Source organism: Moschus berezovskii, chromosome 1, assembly GCF_049115385.1.
Source record: "Moschus berezovskii isolate FMDL1 chromosome 1, NW_MosBer_1.0, whole genome shotgun sequence".
Classification (NCBI taxonomy): Eukaryota; Metazoa; Chordata; class Mammalia; order Artiodactyla; family Moschidae; genus Moschus; species Moschus berezovskii.
Window position 1 is genome coordinate 66578958 of NC_142460.1, and position 16166 is coordinate 66595123.

Consider the following 16166-nt stretch of genomic DNA (forward strand, 5'->3'; position numbering starts at 1 on the left):
TAATTCTATACTCCTTGTTCCAGAAAACTCCTTTCCTTCATATCTCATTTTCTGCTTCCTCACACCACTCATTCATTTAGCCTCTTGAAACCTGTCTTTTCTCCTATTGCTTTACTAAAATCAGTGGTTTAAAAAAAAAAAGACCTAATTGCCAAATCCAGCAACCTCATACTACTTTAACTCTCTGACTTACACTGGTTTTCATTCACCCTTCCTTCCCAAACCTATCATACTCCTTCTAATCTGCCTATCTAACTGCTTAGCAGTGTCTCTTCCTCCTTACTTTGAAATTGAATACATGTGATTCAACACTTTTCTCACTCTGTAGTTTTCCTATAGGTAATTCTATCTACTCCAATGGCTTCCACTAACATCACTGCAAATAAAGTAATATTACAATGATTAATTGTATCTTCTGGTTTTGAACTTCAATTATGGTTCATCGGATGATACGTAATATGCAGATATCACCTGGACCTATTTTAAAAAGTGTACCATCCTGTGACACTAGATCCTCAAGATGAATCTGAGGGTTGAGGGAAGAGTTTCAAAATCAATCAAGTGTGAAAAACACTGCATGTGCAGTCACTCTCTTGGAGAGGCAAAATGTATACCAGCATAGCAAAAGCTCCGAAAAATCCTGCAGTATGTAACATTTTCTTATAACTACAGTTGTCACACTGATTTGTCCATGAAACCTTTTTTCCAAGTAAGGTCCATTAACATCCTATGAGAGTTAAAAAGATTAAAATTATATTTTCTAATCAGAAAAACCACATTTTAAATCCTGGCTCTGCTTCTTTTATTGCTAACAGTTACTTACCCTCCATAAACTCCAAGCTTCTCATCTGTAAATCAGAAATAATAACCAGCTAGCTTTTGAAGGAACTACATTTGCAAAATTCTCAGCACACTGTTTAGAACCTAAGTACTCAAAAAACATTATTTATCCTTAAGTGCAAATGAGAATCAACAAAGATTTCCGAGATGTTGCCTGAACAGCTGACAACCTGAAATTTCCTGTTGTAATTCAAAAATTCATTTGAAAGTTGTGATCTATGACTCTATAATATCTGTCATATTGTTGCTGTTGCTAAACATTTCCAAAGATCATTCTCCCTTGAATGAATGACCCATGCACCTAATTATTATTTCATTCAACTGTCAGTAACCTATTTCTGGTGCCAATAATTTTTATGTCTCTGGTGCCAATAATTTTTAATCTGTGTCCCCATGTAATTCATTGCTTTGATATGCTGTGAACTTGGAAATAAGATATCTTTATTGGGGTTATAAATAATTTAAACACACTGATACAACATGATACAAAGAAAGCCTTCAGAAGCTTCTCATGAGTGAGGTTTAGTATATAAAAATGCCCTCTACTCTCATGCTCAGAGGTGTTTTATATTTAATTCCTGATTCATAGCCATATTCCAGGAAAGTAATCAGATTTTGCGGTACTTCTGTTTATGAACTGTTTATTATTAATAATTCATTTAAAAACAATAAGCACATTGCATGTTAACATTTTTTATTTTTAAGGTAACTTGCCGTTCCGTTCCGTCGCTCAGTCGTGTCCGACTCTTTGCGACCCCGTGGACTGTAGCCTACCAGGCTTCTCCGTCCATGGGATTCTCCAGGCAAGAATACTGGAGTGGGTTACCGTTTCCTTAATTTCCCCCAAATTAAGAAGAGTGGCCTTATTTGACTTCTCCCAGCTCTTTAACATCTGACTTACTGAAAGACAGATGACTTCCTCTATATGCTTCTGCATTCACTCTGCTGTGATACAAGTCAAGTAACCTCTGGAAAACTGTTATGTACACATGTGGGAGATTAAAGGAAAAGGCAAACCATGCCTTAAAGTTATGGAAGTTTGACCACAGACCCAAAAGGAACTCAGGGAACCTAGAGATTCCCAGACCATACCTTGAGAACCAGCACCCAAAACAAATAAGCCAGAAGCCATTCGGCTGCTACAGCTGCCAGTTACGTGAGTCCACCAATATTTGTTTTGTGTTTAGCTTAAACCCATTGGAATTGGGTTTCTGCTGCTTGCAACTAAAAGAGGTCTGAGCAGTACACTACTATGCAACCCTTAATTCTTCCATGCTCAGCAGGAAGTTTAGGAAAACCTAGTACAGACTCACAGAAGAAACTTTGTCTTATTTTCTCTTTCTGTGCTATCCACCTTCCTTATACCTCTAACTTAAAATTTGTTTTAAATCAATTTCTATCTTTGGTTACTTATGAAAGTCTCATGACTACAAATGTCATTCCAGTCATTCAAGCTCCAGTTCTTCCTAGAATGCACGCGTGCATTCAGTTATCAGTCGTATCTGACTCTTGGTGACTCTTTAGACTACACCCCTCCAGGCTCTTCTGTCTATGGAAATTTCCAGTCAAGAATACTGGAGTGGGTTGCCATTTTCTCCTCCAAGGGACCTTTTCAAGCCAGGATTGAAAAGCCAGGCTGCCCACATTGCAGGCATATCCTTTACTGCAGAGCCATTGGGGAAGCCCAATTAGCAACCATTCTAATGAAAAGGCAACTGCATGCATACAAATGTCACACAGAATTCAGGATCCTTTTAAACCAACAGATTGTTCTGAGAATTCACGAGAAAATTAAAAATGAACTATTAAGAAAAAAGGGCTTCCCAGGTGGCACCAGTGGTAAAGAACCTGCCTGCCAGTGCAGGAGATATGAGAGACATGGGTTCCATCGATCGCTGGGTCAGGAAGATCCCCTGGAGGGCATGGCAATCCACTCCTCTATTCTTGTCTATAAAAGTCCTACGGACAGAGGAGCCCTGTGTGGGCTACAATCCATGGGGTCACAAAGAGTCAGACAGAACCAAAGCAACTTAGCACAATTAAGAAAAAATTCTTAAAAAAAATTCATGTTCATCTGTTAAAACCAGATGAATACTGGAGAACAGCTAGTTAACATAAGATCTGAAAATGGTTTTTATTCTACATTAACAATTACTTTTCAGAAAGGGCAGCTCCAAAAGTGAAGTCAGCAAGAAAAAAAAAACCTCTCTAGAGGGATAACTCCCATAACTATCAATGTCTTTTAAGAATTAACAATTTTACTCTCAAATTTTATTTCCTACAACTACTTGCACCAAATTAACTGTAATAAAAAGATAAATAAATCTAAGTGTAACCAGATAAAGATGATGGGATTTGCTGAAGAGTAAGGCTAATATCTTGCCCTTCCCCCTGAAACAATGTACTAAGCCAAGGAGAAATGCATTTATTGAAAGAAGGCTGTGTTTGTTAAAGTGAGGTATGACTACTTCTAAAGTTCTGTGTGAGAAAGCACACAAATGACACCAAACATTCTGCCTTTCCCCTATGTGTCAATTTTGCTTAAAGGTTTTAGGGGAGAAAAAAGTGTAATAAAACAAACATGATCTACTGGAAGTATACACATACATATGTATGTATATATGTATATGGCTTTCCAGGTGGCGCTAGTGGTAAAAAAATCCACCTGCCAATGCAGCAGATGCAAGAGACATGTGTTTGATCCCTGGGGTGGAAGAATCCCATGGAGTAGGAAAAAGCAACCCTTCCTATATTACTGCTTGGAAAATTCTATGGACAGAGAAGCCTGACTGGCTACAGTCCACAGGGTCGAACAGAGTATATATGTATATATATGGAAGTATATATATACATACATACATATATATATGTCGGGTCAGTTTATTTCTCTTCCTTGGTTGTTACACAATGAAAATTTGAAGGGTTTAAAACAACAGACAAGTTACAGCTCAGTTCGGCTCAAGCAGACAGATGTTTTATTAGACAGGCATTCTCAACACAAGGCAGCAGGCCGACCCCAAAGGAGTCATCTTCCCTATTCCATCTTCTCCTTTTGGTTGTGCCCTATGCAAATATAGGGCTTGTACCCACCACCAATCAATGAATCAATGAAAGGGAATGCAAATGAGCATATCAAGGCCAATTGACAAATGCAACTTATATAACAGCAGGCTCTGTTGTATATGTCTTCCCATAATTTAATGTTATAATCAGACGTATATATGTGTAGAATGTCTACAAACCCTTAATTGGCTCCTAGCTGCCTAAGGGTACTTGAGGAAGCCCCTGTGATTAGTTTGTATCCACTGTATCCTAGGGTGTATGTGCTAGAGTAGAGAAGTTCCCCCGTGGTTATTGTGAGCTCCTGGGTGTATCTGGGATGGGGTTTAGAGATCAGCTTGCATCCTTTTTGGCTAGGCCACCCCTCCTTGCTCACGCCTAACACACACACACACACACACGAATCTGAATGCGTGTGTGCTCAATAATGTCCCACTCTTTAAGACCCCATGAACTGTAGTGGGTTGCCATTTCCTACTCCCAGGGTATCCTCCCCACCCAAGGATCTAACCTGCGTCTCCTGCAACTCCTGCATTAGCAGGAGGATTCTTCACCACTGCACCACCTGGGAAGCCCTATATACATATATATATATTAATATAATACATACATATACTTTCAAAGGCAAAGAATATATCTAGACTACACACACACAAATGGTAACACTGGTTGCTTATGAAAAGGAATTTCAGGTTTTCCGCTGCTTCACACAATGTCCCAGAGATCCCTGCTCATGCTTCTTTGCAGCCAGAAAAAGTCTGAGATGCACTGCCACAAGTGAACTCTTAAATAAATTTAGAATTGTTAAGACTATCTATGCAACAACAGACGGCACATTAAGAAATAAGAAAATGAAATGATTCAACATTGCGTGTTAGCGTACTAGATTGTAAGCTTATCAAAGAGCCCCTACTCCCTCCTCCTCTGGTAGGTCCACAGGACTTAATACAGGAACTAAGGTACCCTTAAAGGAGATCTTTAAGGAAAACTTGCTTACTGGGAGGAACTCCACCTGACTTCTTACAACACCCTCTTTTGTGTTTCTAAAATCCAGTTCCCAAAACTAAAGATAATCATTTAACTGGCAAAGCATTTTCAAAAAGAAAAATATGCTGAGAATAAAAACACAACGAAACAGAGCTTCAAGTCCTTTGTTAGACTTTTTAATCACTTTTGGAAGAAGGGGGCGTCTAGAAAAGAAAATGGTTATTAAGCGGGTGGGCTCCTAAGTCCACGCAAGGCACGATGTTTGCAGCAATTTATACGAGAAATGTCTGGAAAAGGAAATGGCAACCCACTCCAGTGTTCGTGCCTGGTGGGCTGCCGTCTATGGGGTCGCACAGAGTCGGACACGACTGAAGCGACTTAGCAGCAGCAGACGAGAAATGAAGTGTCAATTAACAAACCCCGCCTCTCCTTCGCAGCAGCTTTTACCTGCCCGGGGTGGGGGCGGGGGCGGAATGAGAAAGAGGCAAAGTCAAGAATCAAAGGAAGAGGGGAAAGTGGGGTCAGGCGCCGAGAAGCTGGAAATGAAACAGTAACATTGGTGGAATTACGAGGAAGGCGTGGCAGGAGAGCGACAAACCAACCGGGAAGACCGGTGGTTCGACGAGAACCCAAGCAAGGTGCTCGTAGGAAAACAAAAGTGAAAGGGGTGGCGGGGTGAAAAGCGACTGAGGCTTCGATGACAGCTCGGGCTGGGTCTTCAACCCGCAGGGGCCGGGGAGACCAGGGCACCTTCCATTGTGCGGGGCCCCACCGCGCCCTCCCCTCCGCTCCCCGCCCAGCCAAGCCACAGCCGGAGCCCGAGAGCGAGCCGGAGCCCGAGAGCGAGCCGGAGCCCTCGCAGCTCCGGGCCGCAGCTCCCGTCGCCGCCTGTGTCTCCCCTCTGCCCGCGGTAGGAGACAATATGCTCAGTCCTCCTGCGGCCCTTTCTCACCAGCAGAAGATCGCCGTCTCCCGGCCTTCCCCTTGTCCATCTTCTCCAGCTGGAATCGCAGTCGCTGTCACCTCAAGCCCCCTCTGGGTGGGGGAGGGAGGGGGAGGGGAGAGAAAAAAAGCCAGGAACGTGAGAATTGCGCTTGCTCACGAGCCGTCGCCGGCCTCAGACCGGAAATGACCGCCCCGCCCACCTCCATCCGGAAATCACTTCCTGGGACTTGTTTGCTTTGTGGGTTAGCCGCGCGAGTGTTTGTTTAATTGGCGTTTTTTCATTCTCTGTGCCTACAGGATACTGACACTGGGTGTGAGGTTTTTGCCCAAGATCGTAAAGGTTTTGTTGACTTGAAATTGAGGTTGACTAAAAATTAAAGCAGAGAAGCTAGGAATTCCCCCACTTCGCTACCCCAGAAATCGTCCTTTGTATTACTTTACTCACGGCTTCTGCTATGTGTCTGTCCTCAGGCGCTTCCTCAAATTTAGAAGCAAAAAGACTTAACAAGACAAAAATCAATAGCCTGTTAGGTTAGCAGTTGGAGTGGAAATCAATTAAGTCAGCTGAGGAAAAAAAGAGTAATAGGATCTCTTAAAAATTCAAATACATAGTTTTTAAAGGACAGGAGAAAAGCTGGACCTCAATTTTTTAAACATAAAATAATGAGATGCTAGAAAGTGGGTAGCTGTATATGAATTTGTTCAACTAATTTTTATTACAGTACTTAAGGGAACAACCCTGACCTCAACGAACTCAACGATTAGTACTTTGGGGCTGATTACTTTTTCAGTCCTTTCATAGGATTCATCAATTTAGAAAATTATTCTATTTGATTAGCCATAAAGTACATATTTATATACTTTTTTTAAGTGGGTGAACTTTAATCATAGTAAGTTTAACAAAATAACACAGAGCACTCTAGTTAGAGGCAAATAATACTGGAATGTTCCAGCAGTTTAACATCCGCTCCCCTCTCCCCAGTCTTACAAAAGCTGGTAATGGGACTTAACTTGTTCAATTCACTGCCAGAGCTCTTGCTTCTTTAGCCTTACTTTTTAATTACTGTGTCGTATGTGCTGGAGCTAGGGTAAGTCTCCAGGTGATAATGCCTATTGGGCTGGGGGGAATGTCTTGCAAGGTCAGAATGGGTGAAAAGCAGAAATAAGTCAGGACTTGCTGAGAATGAAATTCACTACAAGGATTTCATTTAGAGTCTCAGTTTATTTCTTTTTAGCAAATAAAAACACTGCCTACTGAAAACTATCTGAATTTTATTATATAAATAAACTTTTTTAATTGAATGATTTTACTCCAGAATCACGCTGGATTGATTCATCAGCTGGTATTAAAACAGAGCTGGAAAAAGATGGAAATAGAGGTAAGAGATGGAAACATAAAAAAGGAAATTGTAAGCCTAATCCATTTCTGTGCAAAGCCTCCTTAAAAGTAAATGGTTTTAAAGTTTAGCGGTAAGTCAACCTATTAGAAATGACATTATAAGAAATAATATTAGTCAACTTGCAAACATATCATTTAAACTTGTCATTCAACCACATATAGCATTTCTGTTAATAAAGACAGTGAGTCAGTTTGTTTCTTTGAATGGAACTGGTTTTGAATAACGTATTTGAAGATAAATGACCTTTAACCTCAAAAACTTCAAATTTGCTTTTTAAACCAGTATTTTTATTGTTTTTACAGAGAAGGCAATGGCAAGCCACTCCAGTACTCTCGCCTGGAAAATCCTATGGACGGAGGAGCCTGGTGGGCTGCAGTCCATGGGGTCGCTAAGAGTCGGACACGACTGAGCGACTTCACTGCTTTCACTTTTCACTTTCACACATTGGAGAAGCAAAGGGCAACCCACTCCAATGTTCTTGCCTGGAGACTCCCAGGGACGGGGCAGCCTTGTGGGCTTCCGTCTGTGGGGTCACACAGAGTCAGACACGACTGAAGTGACTTAGCAGCAGCAACAGTATCTACTGCATAGTTGTATTGCAAACAACTTAAAGGACTAAAAAGTTCAGTCTTTTGAGGGAGTTATATAACAATCTCACTTTGCACTTTATGGAAGACTAATTACATGATCTTTTGTTTTATAGTGTTTTATGATGTTCAGGTGAAAGCTTCCTTATTTTAAAATAAGTGAATTGTGAACTTTTAAAATAAGTGAATCATTCAAAAAAAGTGAATGATTCCCTTAGAATGTTTGTAGATAAGGTCATTTCTTTTATGTATGTTTAGCTCACAATGTATAGAGCCTTTTAAATTAAGATTGTTTGAGATTAGAAATTCGTCAGCCCAGTATTTTATAGGAGGAGAGGATGGACAGGTTTGATCTTAATGAGTATGGTTCTTTATTGAGTGTTAAAAGTGTATATAAAGTGTTTAGATATTCTATTTTTGTTTTGACTATACAATTAAAAGCTGTGGGTATGATTTTTTTAATAGTTTCAGGACATGATGGCAGTGTGAAATTGATCAACCCTTTATTTTACCCCATAAGTAACAATTTCTTTGAGGAGACCTTAAACTAAAAATGACCCCTCTCTTCCCAAGTGAATTAACTTTAAGTACAATCTGAATATAAATAGGTTTGGTTGGTGACTAAATATATCAAGGAACAGCTAGATATGAATTCAGGGGAGAGTTACATGTTGGAGTATGTTAGCCAAGCAATGTAAACTAAAATAAATTGTAAAGAACTGTCTACCTTTTCGTTCTACAGGATACTCTGCACCTTGCTCCTTTTCTCTGCACTTAAATACTTGTCCTTTATTTATCAGTGTGCCATTTTGGTTATCAAGTTTGCAAACTCCCAGTCTTTTCCCCTGAGAATTGTTTCTCAAACAACTAGGTACAAAAGCACTTGACAAAGGTGAAAAAGAGGAATTGAATGTCATATACTACATGCTATTAGAAAATACCAAGTTTGTTTTACTCTGATTGAAAGAAAAGTTAGCTAACAACATTCTTTAGTTCTTTGGTTTAGTTTAGATTTAGGTTTAGTTCATTGAGTTTTACATACTAGGTTATCTTTCTATTTATTTCGGTAGAGAAAAGGGCAGTTTTCAGCATAGTACCTGAATAAACAAAGTATTTTTAGATCTAAGAGATTACTGCTTTTCTGTACAAACCTCATCCATGCCAAACTATAAAATAGACCCTCCTTTTGGAGAAGAATTTAGCAGTATCTGGTAGAATGGAAGATGTCAACATGACTTAGAAATTCCACTTGTAGGCATATTGCCTAGAGAAACTCTTTGATATGTGCACAAAAAACATAGCTATAAGAATGTTCGTTGCAGCTTTGTTTATGTGCTTAGTCGCTTAGTTGTGTCTGACTTTTTGCGACCCCATGAACTGTAGCCCACCAGGCTCCTCTGTCCATGGGGATTCTCCAGGCAAGAATACTGGAGTGGGTTGCCATGCCCTCCTCCAGGGGATCTTCCCAATCCAGGAATTGAACCCAGGTCTCACTTATCGCAGGCGGATTCTTTACCAGCTGAGCTACCAGGGAAGCCCACTTTGTTTATAATCGTGGAAAACAGGAGCAGCCTTAAAGTTCTTCAACAGAATAATGGTTAAACCATGGCATATTCAAGCAATGGAACACTATAAATTGGTAAAATGGAATGATCTTGGACTGTGCTTATTAATGTGGGTAAAAATCACAATGTTGAGTGCATAAGAAAGGCTGGGCAAGAGATACATGTTTTTTTATTTCACATTTCTCAAAAGGAAGATCATCCTGTCTTATTTTACAGAAACTTCCATGTGTGAGACACGCATAAAATGGCTTTTATCTATATTAATTCTCACAACAGCCTTGTAAAATATTATCATATTGTCATTTATGCATTGAAAAAATATTTGTATATCCCAGACACTGTTACAAGTACTGTAGATACAGCAGTTAATTAAACAAAGTTCCTGTTCTCATACAGCTTTCATTCCAGTGAGGAGAAACAATTTTTAAATATACAATTATATATCAGGTGGTAATGTAGGCTATGAAGAAAAATAAAGCAGAGTGGCAGGATGGAGGGTAATAACGATTGCTGTTTTAGATAGCATAAACTAAAACTCAGAAGTTGAAGAAACTGAAACTCATAGAGGTTAAGAAACCAGCTGAAAGTCATTCAACTTAAAGTTTGGAGCTAGAATTTAAACCTAAATCAATCTAGTTCCAGAGGCTCCTATCTGTCACTTGCACTCTAGGAAAAGATATTAATTACATAATAGCACCTGAGATTAGCAACACTGGAAGGAAAAGTTTTTAAAGGAACAGGAAATAGCAGTCTATATATGTTGGATAATTTGGACAACCAAATGCCTTCATAAAGTACTGGTTGGGTGTGGGAGTCCGATTCAGAAAGTGAGAAAAGAGTTAAGAAATCAAAGCAAGCTAGCACTGTTTTGATTTTACCTGAAGCCTTGATAGCAGCTTGAGTGGCACTGAAAATCATTTTAAGTGCTATTTATTGGAAGTGGGTTGTGGTTGCTCGTGCGAGTGTTCAGAAATTCAGGAGCAAGTGTATTAATGTATTTGTTAAGAACATAAGTTTGAGTCACATAGCCTCAGTACCTAATCATTTATTTAACAGTTGTTTGATTTTAGCACTAACCACTTAACCTTTTTTTTCTCCCCAAAATAGAGTCTTTTGAGGTTTTTTTCCCCCAGGACTTAACCTTTCAAGGACTTTTCTTTCCCTTTGGGCTATGGCTACAATAACTAAGTTAACTTCTCAGTCACTTTTAGTTTCAAACATCAGAATAACCATATCTTCTATTATTAGATAAGTTGATCATAATCTCCAGTGCCTGGTTCACATTTCACATCTACGGCCATCCCCTGCCATTTATTTAATAGTAAAAATATTTAAATGCTTACTGTGGAGATAAAGACTAACCAAATGAGAAAAACAAAATCTGTTCATTCTGAGCTCACTATTTCAAGGGAGTCAGCCACCATCACTTGCATTCTGGCAGTGACTCAAAGGCCAGCAGACGAGCAGGAAAGCTTTGTAGTGGGAAAAAAGGGAAGGCTGCTGGGATGTCCTGATTGGACCATATTGGCATGAGGAAGCTGTCTGTAAGCTAACTAAAAGGGAGGCATCCTGTGGAGGGGTGCCTATCTGGCTTTCTCTGGTGGGTCCTAAGTTGGAAGCAGGGATAAAAATCACGGAAGCTATAAGTTATTAACCAAGTCTTGGAACTTGCCTGGTGGTCCAGTGGCTGAGACTCCACATTGTCAATGCGGGGGACCCCAGGATTCGACCCTTGTTCAGGGAACTAGAGCCCACAAGCCACAGCTAAAGATCCTGCATGCCACAGCTAAGACTGGGCACAGCCAAATAAGTAAATAAATACAAATCAAGCCTTGGCCATTTGGGGCCAACTGTGACAGAAGTTAAGTTATTGTTTGACTTCTCAGATTGTCACTAGAAGTAAGCAGGAAGTGAGATTCTGACTTGTAAGACTGGCTTCCAGGGCTGTTTATTGTAGATGAGAGATTTACTTCCTGAGCAAGTTGCTGCAGATTGTGGGTCAGAGTTCTGTTTTTATATATGGTCTAGCCATTGTCCCTTAGTGTATTCAGCTTCTCACTACTTTGCATTTTTCACAATTATTTTGAGTAAAAATCTCTAACATAGGTTAAAATATTAATGTATTCATGTTTGCTCTTTGGTCACTAAGTTGTGCCTGACTTTTTGCAACCCCACGGACTGTAACCCTCCAAGATCCCCTGTCGATGGGATTTGCCAGGCAAGAATACTGGAGTGGGTTCCCATTTCCTCTTCTAAGGGATCTTCCCATCCCAGGGTTCAAAACCATATCTCTTGTGTCTCCTGCATTGGCAGGCAGACTCTTTACCATGGGGCCACCAGGGAAGCCCTAATGTCTTCATAAAGTGCTTAACTTAACATGATTTCCCACAGGAAGACTTTAGCAAGATGAAATTTGTATTTTATTTTTTTCTAGTACTGACATAATACTGCTTTTTACTTTCAGTGGTTACCAGTGACTCAGAAACTGAGCTTCCGAAAATTTATTGAACAATCTGACTTACTAGAAGAACTTAAATACGACTTCAATGAAAAAGCTGAATTGAGGCACACTGAGACACACGGGCCTTTTGCCTTTAACTATTATAAAAATGTCCTGGAGAGGAACAGCAAGCGTTACTGGGCCCTTGGCCATTTGCTCGAACAATACATTTATGAACTTTTGGAGAAAGTGTGCAAATTACAAAAAGTATATATCCCACCAGAGGCTGATAAGGAACCAAGAAGCTTCTTTTTCATGAGTGAGAGGGCATTATCAAATCATCATTCTGCTCTTCTTGTCCTCCTTCAAGACCACGGGGTCTTTAGAGCTGGTCAGTGGAGTCAGCAGGCAATAATACATCATGGTCTCCAACATGGAAGTCAGATACCATGTATTCAAATGGCATTGCAGGCACATTATGATGTAATTGTGCTAAACCCCAATGACAATTTTGTGGAGCAGTGGACAGGAAAAGAGTGGAAAGGGCTTTTAACACAAAATGTTGAGTTCTTTTCCAGAAAAATGGTTCAGACAGAGAGCTTTTTCTCTCTCCAGGAGTCTCTCCAATGTATTCCAAAAAGATGCAGCAACACCCCTGAAGAACACATGGCTTATATTTGGGATTACTTCATTTCAAAGACTGAAGGCAAGGATGTTGCCTTCATTGTCCATGGTTATGGAGGCTTGGTTTTTATGGACTTGCTTGTTCGTAAAAAGTGGGATGTGATGAGCAAAGTATATGCTGTTGCACTTATTGACTCTGAACATCATGTGGGACACCAGTTGGGAAGTGATGTCCAGTTATTAGAATGGATAAAGCAGCACTGCCGTGAATGGGTGACAAGTCCAAAGCCTTTGGATAAACCTGCAACAACCGTTTTGAAAAAGGAGTTTCCTATAGTTTCTGCTGGTACAGAAAAACACAACTTAGCCCCTTCGTCTAGCCTTCAGTCAATTTTTAAATACTTTAGAAAAGCTTTGAAAGCCAAAGCAGCTATTAATTTCTCTCGAGTGTCCATAGTGACTAGAAGCTCCACAAAAAGAAAGCAAAGTGCTTAAGTTACTTTTTTCATCTAAGATTTTTTTGTCCCACTGAAACTTTGCTAATGTAGATGCTAGAAGAGAAGAACACTTCCAACTCACATGCAGTATTGTGTTCTGACTTCAAGTCTGATTTGTTGAGTTTGTTTAAAAGTAAATATGTTTTGCAAATATGTTCTGTAGCCTACTGATGAAACAGGAAGTCAGTACCATCATTAATGTTTTACAATATTAGTCAAAGTAGTCTTGTTAGAGGATCTTCTTAGGAAAAGATTTCATATGGTTTAATAGAATGATGCCAAAACTGTAACTGATAGAAATTAAATATTAAGTCAATCTTTGACTTCTGTGTTATTAGCACTATATTAAAATTATAAATGAAAATAAAATTAAGTATCATAAGGAAACTCCATTCTTGGTATGTTTGTGAGTTTTTTCTGTTTTTCTTATGTGTGTGTTTACTCATACCTTCGCTAATATCTGACTGTCTACTATGTACTAGTAAATATTAAAATGTTGGGCACGTTGACAAACAAAGCCAACATTGCCTTTATTTGGGGTTCACAATGAAAAATTACAAGTGTGAAGAGTGTTAAGAAATAAAGGGCATCGTGGACCATCCAATATGAGAGCTAATAACAGCTTTGGGATTCAGGGAATACTCCTTTGACAAAATGATGCCTAGTTTGAAGAACAGTAGTAGTTACCTGGGAAAACAAAGTCACAGTCAAAGGAATCACATGTGCAGAAGTCCTGAGGAAGAAGAAAGACGTCCAGTTCAGCAGGAGCTAAAAGATTATAGAGCAGTAGTAAAGGAAAAATTATTCATGACATTCATTAAAGACAGTAAGGAAAATTAAAAAGTGATTGGTGCAATGGGGATATTGCAGTAGGGGACAGATAGAACTCAACTGCAAATACAGTGATGGGGGTGGGGAGAGGAGTTATAGCCAAGTAGCAATGAATAGCAGAGAAGGCAATGGCACCCCACTCCAGTACTCTTTCCTGGAAAATCCCATGGGCAGAGGAGCCTGGAAGGCTGCAGTCCAAGGGGTCTCGAAGAGTCGGACACGACTGAGCGATTTCACTTTCACTTTTCACTTTCATGCATTAGAGAAGGAAATGGCAATCCACTCCAGTGTTCTTGCCTGGAGAATCCCAGGGACAGGGGAGCCTAATGGGCTGCCGTCTATGGGGTCGCACAGAGTCGGACACGACTGAAGCGACTTAGCATCTGCAGCAGCAATGAATAGAAAATTGCTAAGAGAAAACTTCAAGGATAATAAGAGTTTTTCTTGATTGACTCAACAGGATTCTTATTGCGGGCAGGCCAGGGCTGGGAAGATATTGACAGTGGAGTATGAGGAATTTTATCAAATATAATAGAGGATGTTCAGATACCAAAGGTGAGATTTTCACTAACTGACTCAGCAGAGTTTTTGCTAAAACTGACTAAGCAGACCAAAGGCAGAGCCTAATGTCCGAGCCTACTCAAGAGGAGGGCTCCGAGGAGCCAGAGCCAGATTGATGGAGAGAGGTTTTGTCAGTAGCTGCAAAGTTAAGTTGGAGAAGTAAACAGGCAACTTACTTAAGGCTGCAATGTCAAAAAAGAAAACTTTTACTTTATTCTAATGACAATGGAAACCTTTGGATGGTTTTAGACAGAATATTAGCAGGTTTACACTTTATAAAGAATATCCTGAGTGTAGTTTAGAGAATAGCTTAGAAGGAGAACAAGCTTGTAAGCTAGGATATCAAATAATTTTGGCAATAGTTTGAGAAATGTTCAATGCTTTTTATTTAAGTGTAAATGGCTTACAGTATTTAAGTGTACAGCAAAACGATTCATTTTTTTGTGGATTATATTCCATCATAGATATAAGATATTGAATATAATTCCCTGTGCTATACAATAAAGGGCTTTCCTGGTAGCTCAGCTGGTAAAGAATCCACCTGCAATGCAGAAGACTTGTGTTTGATCCCTGGATTAGAAAGATCCCCTGGAGAAGGGGACGGCTACCCACTCCAGTATTCTGGTTTGGAGAATTTCATGGACTGTATAACCCACGGAGTCACAAAGGGTCAGACACAACTGAGCAACTTTCACTTTTTCATACAATAAATCCTTGCTGCATCTCTATTTTATGTATAACAGTTTGTCAATCCCATACCCATAATTTATTCCTTCCTTTGCTTTGGTAATCATAAACTTGTTTTCTATACCTATGTATCTGTTTCTTTTATATGTACATTCATTTGTATTATTTTTTTAGATTCAACATATGAGTGATACCATGTATAATTTGTCTTTGACATTTCACTAAACATAATCTCCAGATCCATCCACATTGCTGCAAATGGCAATATTCCATTCTTTTTATGGCTGAGTAGTATTCCATTTCATTTGCATATGACATCTTAATCTAATCATCTATCAATGGGCATTGGGTTGCTTCAACATCTTGCCTATTTTAAATAGTGCTGCTATGAATATTGGGATGCATGCATCTTTTCATTTTTTCTTTGTATTTTTATTTTTTATTGGAGGCTAATTATTTTTCAATATTATATTGGTTGGTTTTGCCATACATTGACATGAATCCACCCCGGATGTACATGAGTTCCCCTTCCTGAACCCCCCTCTCACCTCCCTCCATATCTTTTCAAATTAGTGTTTTCATTTTTCTCCCGATGTATACCCAGGAGTGAATTGCTGACTCATGTGGTAACTATTTTTAGCTTTTTAAGGAACTCCCATACTGTTTTCCACAGTGGCTGCACCAATTTGCATTCCCACCAACAGTATACAAGGGTTCTCTTTTCTCCACATCCTCTCCAATATTTGTTATTTGTAGACTCTTTGATGAGGGCCATTCTGACAGGGGTGAAGTGATATCTCATTGTGATTTTAATTTGAAGAGAAATGCTTAATACATGTAGTGAACAAAATTTTGTGATTGGAGGTCAGGAATAAGGAGAAGAAAATAACAAGGAGTGTTCCCAGATGTTTTGTCTTCAACAACTAGTTGGATAGAAATACAATTCTATTTACTAAAAAGAAAAAAGAGAAATATCACTTACTGAGATAGGGACTATTGGTAAAAACTCTCTTGCCTAGAAAATCCCATGGATGGAGGAGCCTGGTAGGCTGCAGTCCGTGGGGTCGCTAAGGGTCGGACACAACTGAGCAACTTTACTTTCACTTTTCACTTTCACACATTGGAGAAGGAAATGGCAACCC

General features: G+C 39.5%; 2 protein-coding genes across 9 annotated transcripts in view; one reads left to right on the forward strand and one right to left on the reverse strand.

Annotated features, from left to right (window-relative positions):
- Window positions 1-6516, reverse strand: part of SENP7 (SUMO specific peptidase 7) — a 139065-nt gene extending 132549 nt beyond the window's left edge. For 2 of the 5 annotated variants that reach the window (XM_088836661.1, XM_088836659.1), the window contains exon 1: window positions 5840-6471. In XM_088836661.1, the coding sequence (XP_088692787.1) occupies window positions 5840-5879 (40 nt within the window). In that variant the 5' untranslated portion in view covers window positions 5880-6471. Of the gene's footprint in view, window positions 1-5839 lie in introns of all 5 variants that reach the window. The other 3 variants (XM_088836660.1, XM_088836662.1, XM_088836663.1) reach the window with 3 other exon arrangements.
- Window positions 5391-13327, forward strand: LOC129548765 (putative protein ARB2BP). 4 transcript variants are annotated; one of them, XM_055415653.1, is made up of 3 exons: window positions 5391-5525; window positions 7149-7211; window positions 11849-13327. In XM_055415653.1, the coding sequence occupies exons 2-3, from the start codon at window positions 7200-7202 to the stop codon at window positions 12941-12943; spliced, it is 1107 nt and encodes a 368-aa protein (XP_055271628.1). In that variant the 5' UTR covers window positions 5391-5525; window positions 7149-7199; the 3' UTR covers window positions 12944-13327. The 4 variants fall into 4 exon arrangements, with proteins under 4 accessions (XP_055271628.1, XP_055271538.1, XP_088692790.1 ...); XM_055415563.1 differs by having other exon boundaries at window positions 5438-5797; XM_088836664.1 differs by lacking the exon at window positions 7149-7211 and having other exon boundaries at window positions 5438-5797.
- The last annotated feature ends 2839 nt before the right edge of the window (window positions 13328-16166 follow it).

Excerpts from the sequence above, each read along its gene's own strand:
- LOC129548765 (XM_055415563.1), top strand. The coding sequence starts at position 5,585 with ATGACAGCTCGGGCTGGGTCTTCAACCCGCAGGGGCCGGGGAGACCAG. Across the intron at positions 5,798-7,148 it reads GTGTCTCCCCTCTGCCCGCG|AATCACGCTGGATTGATTCA; the intron begins GTAGGAGACAAT and ends ATTTTACTCCAG. Across the intron at positions 7,212-11,848 it reads GGAAAAAGATGGAAATAGAG|TGGTTACCAGTGACTCAGAA; the intron begins GTAAGAGATGGA and ends TTTTACTTTCAG.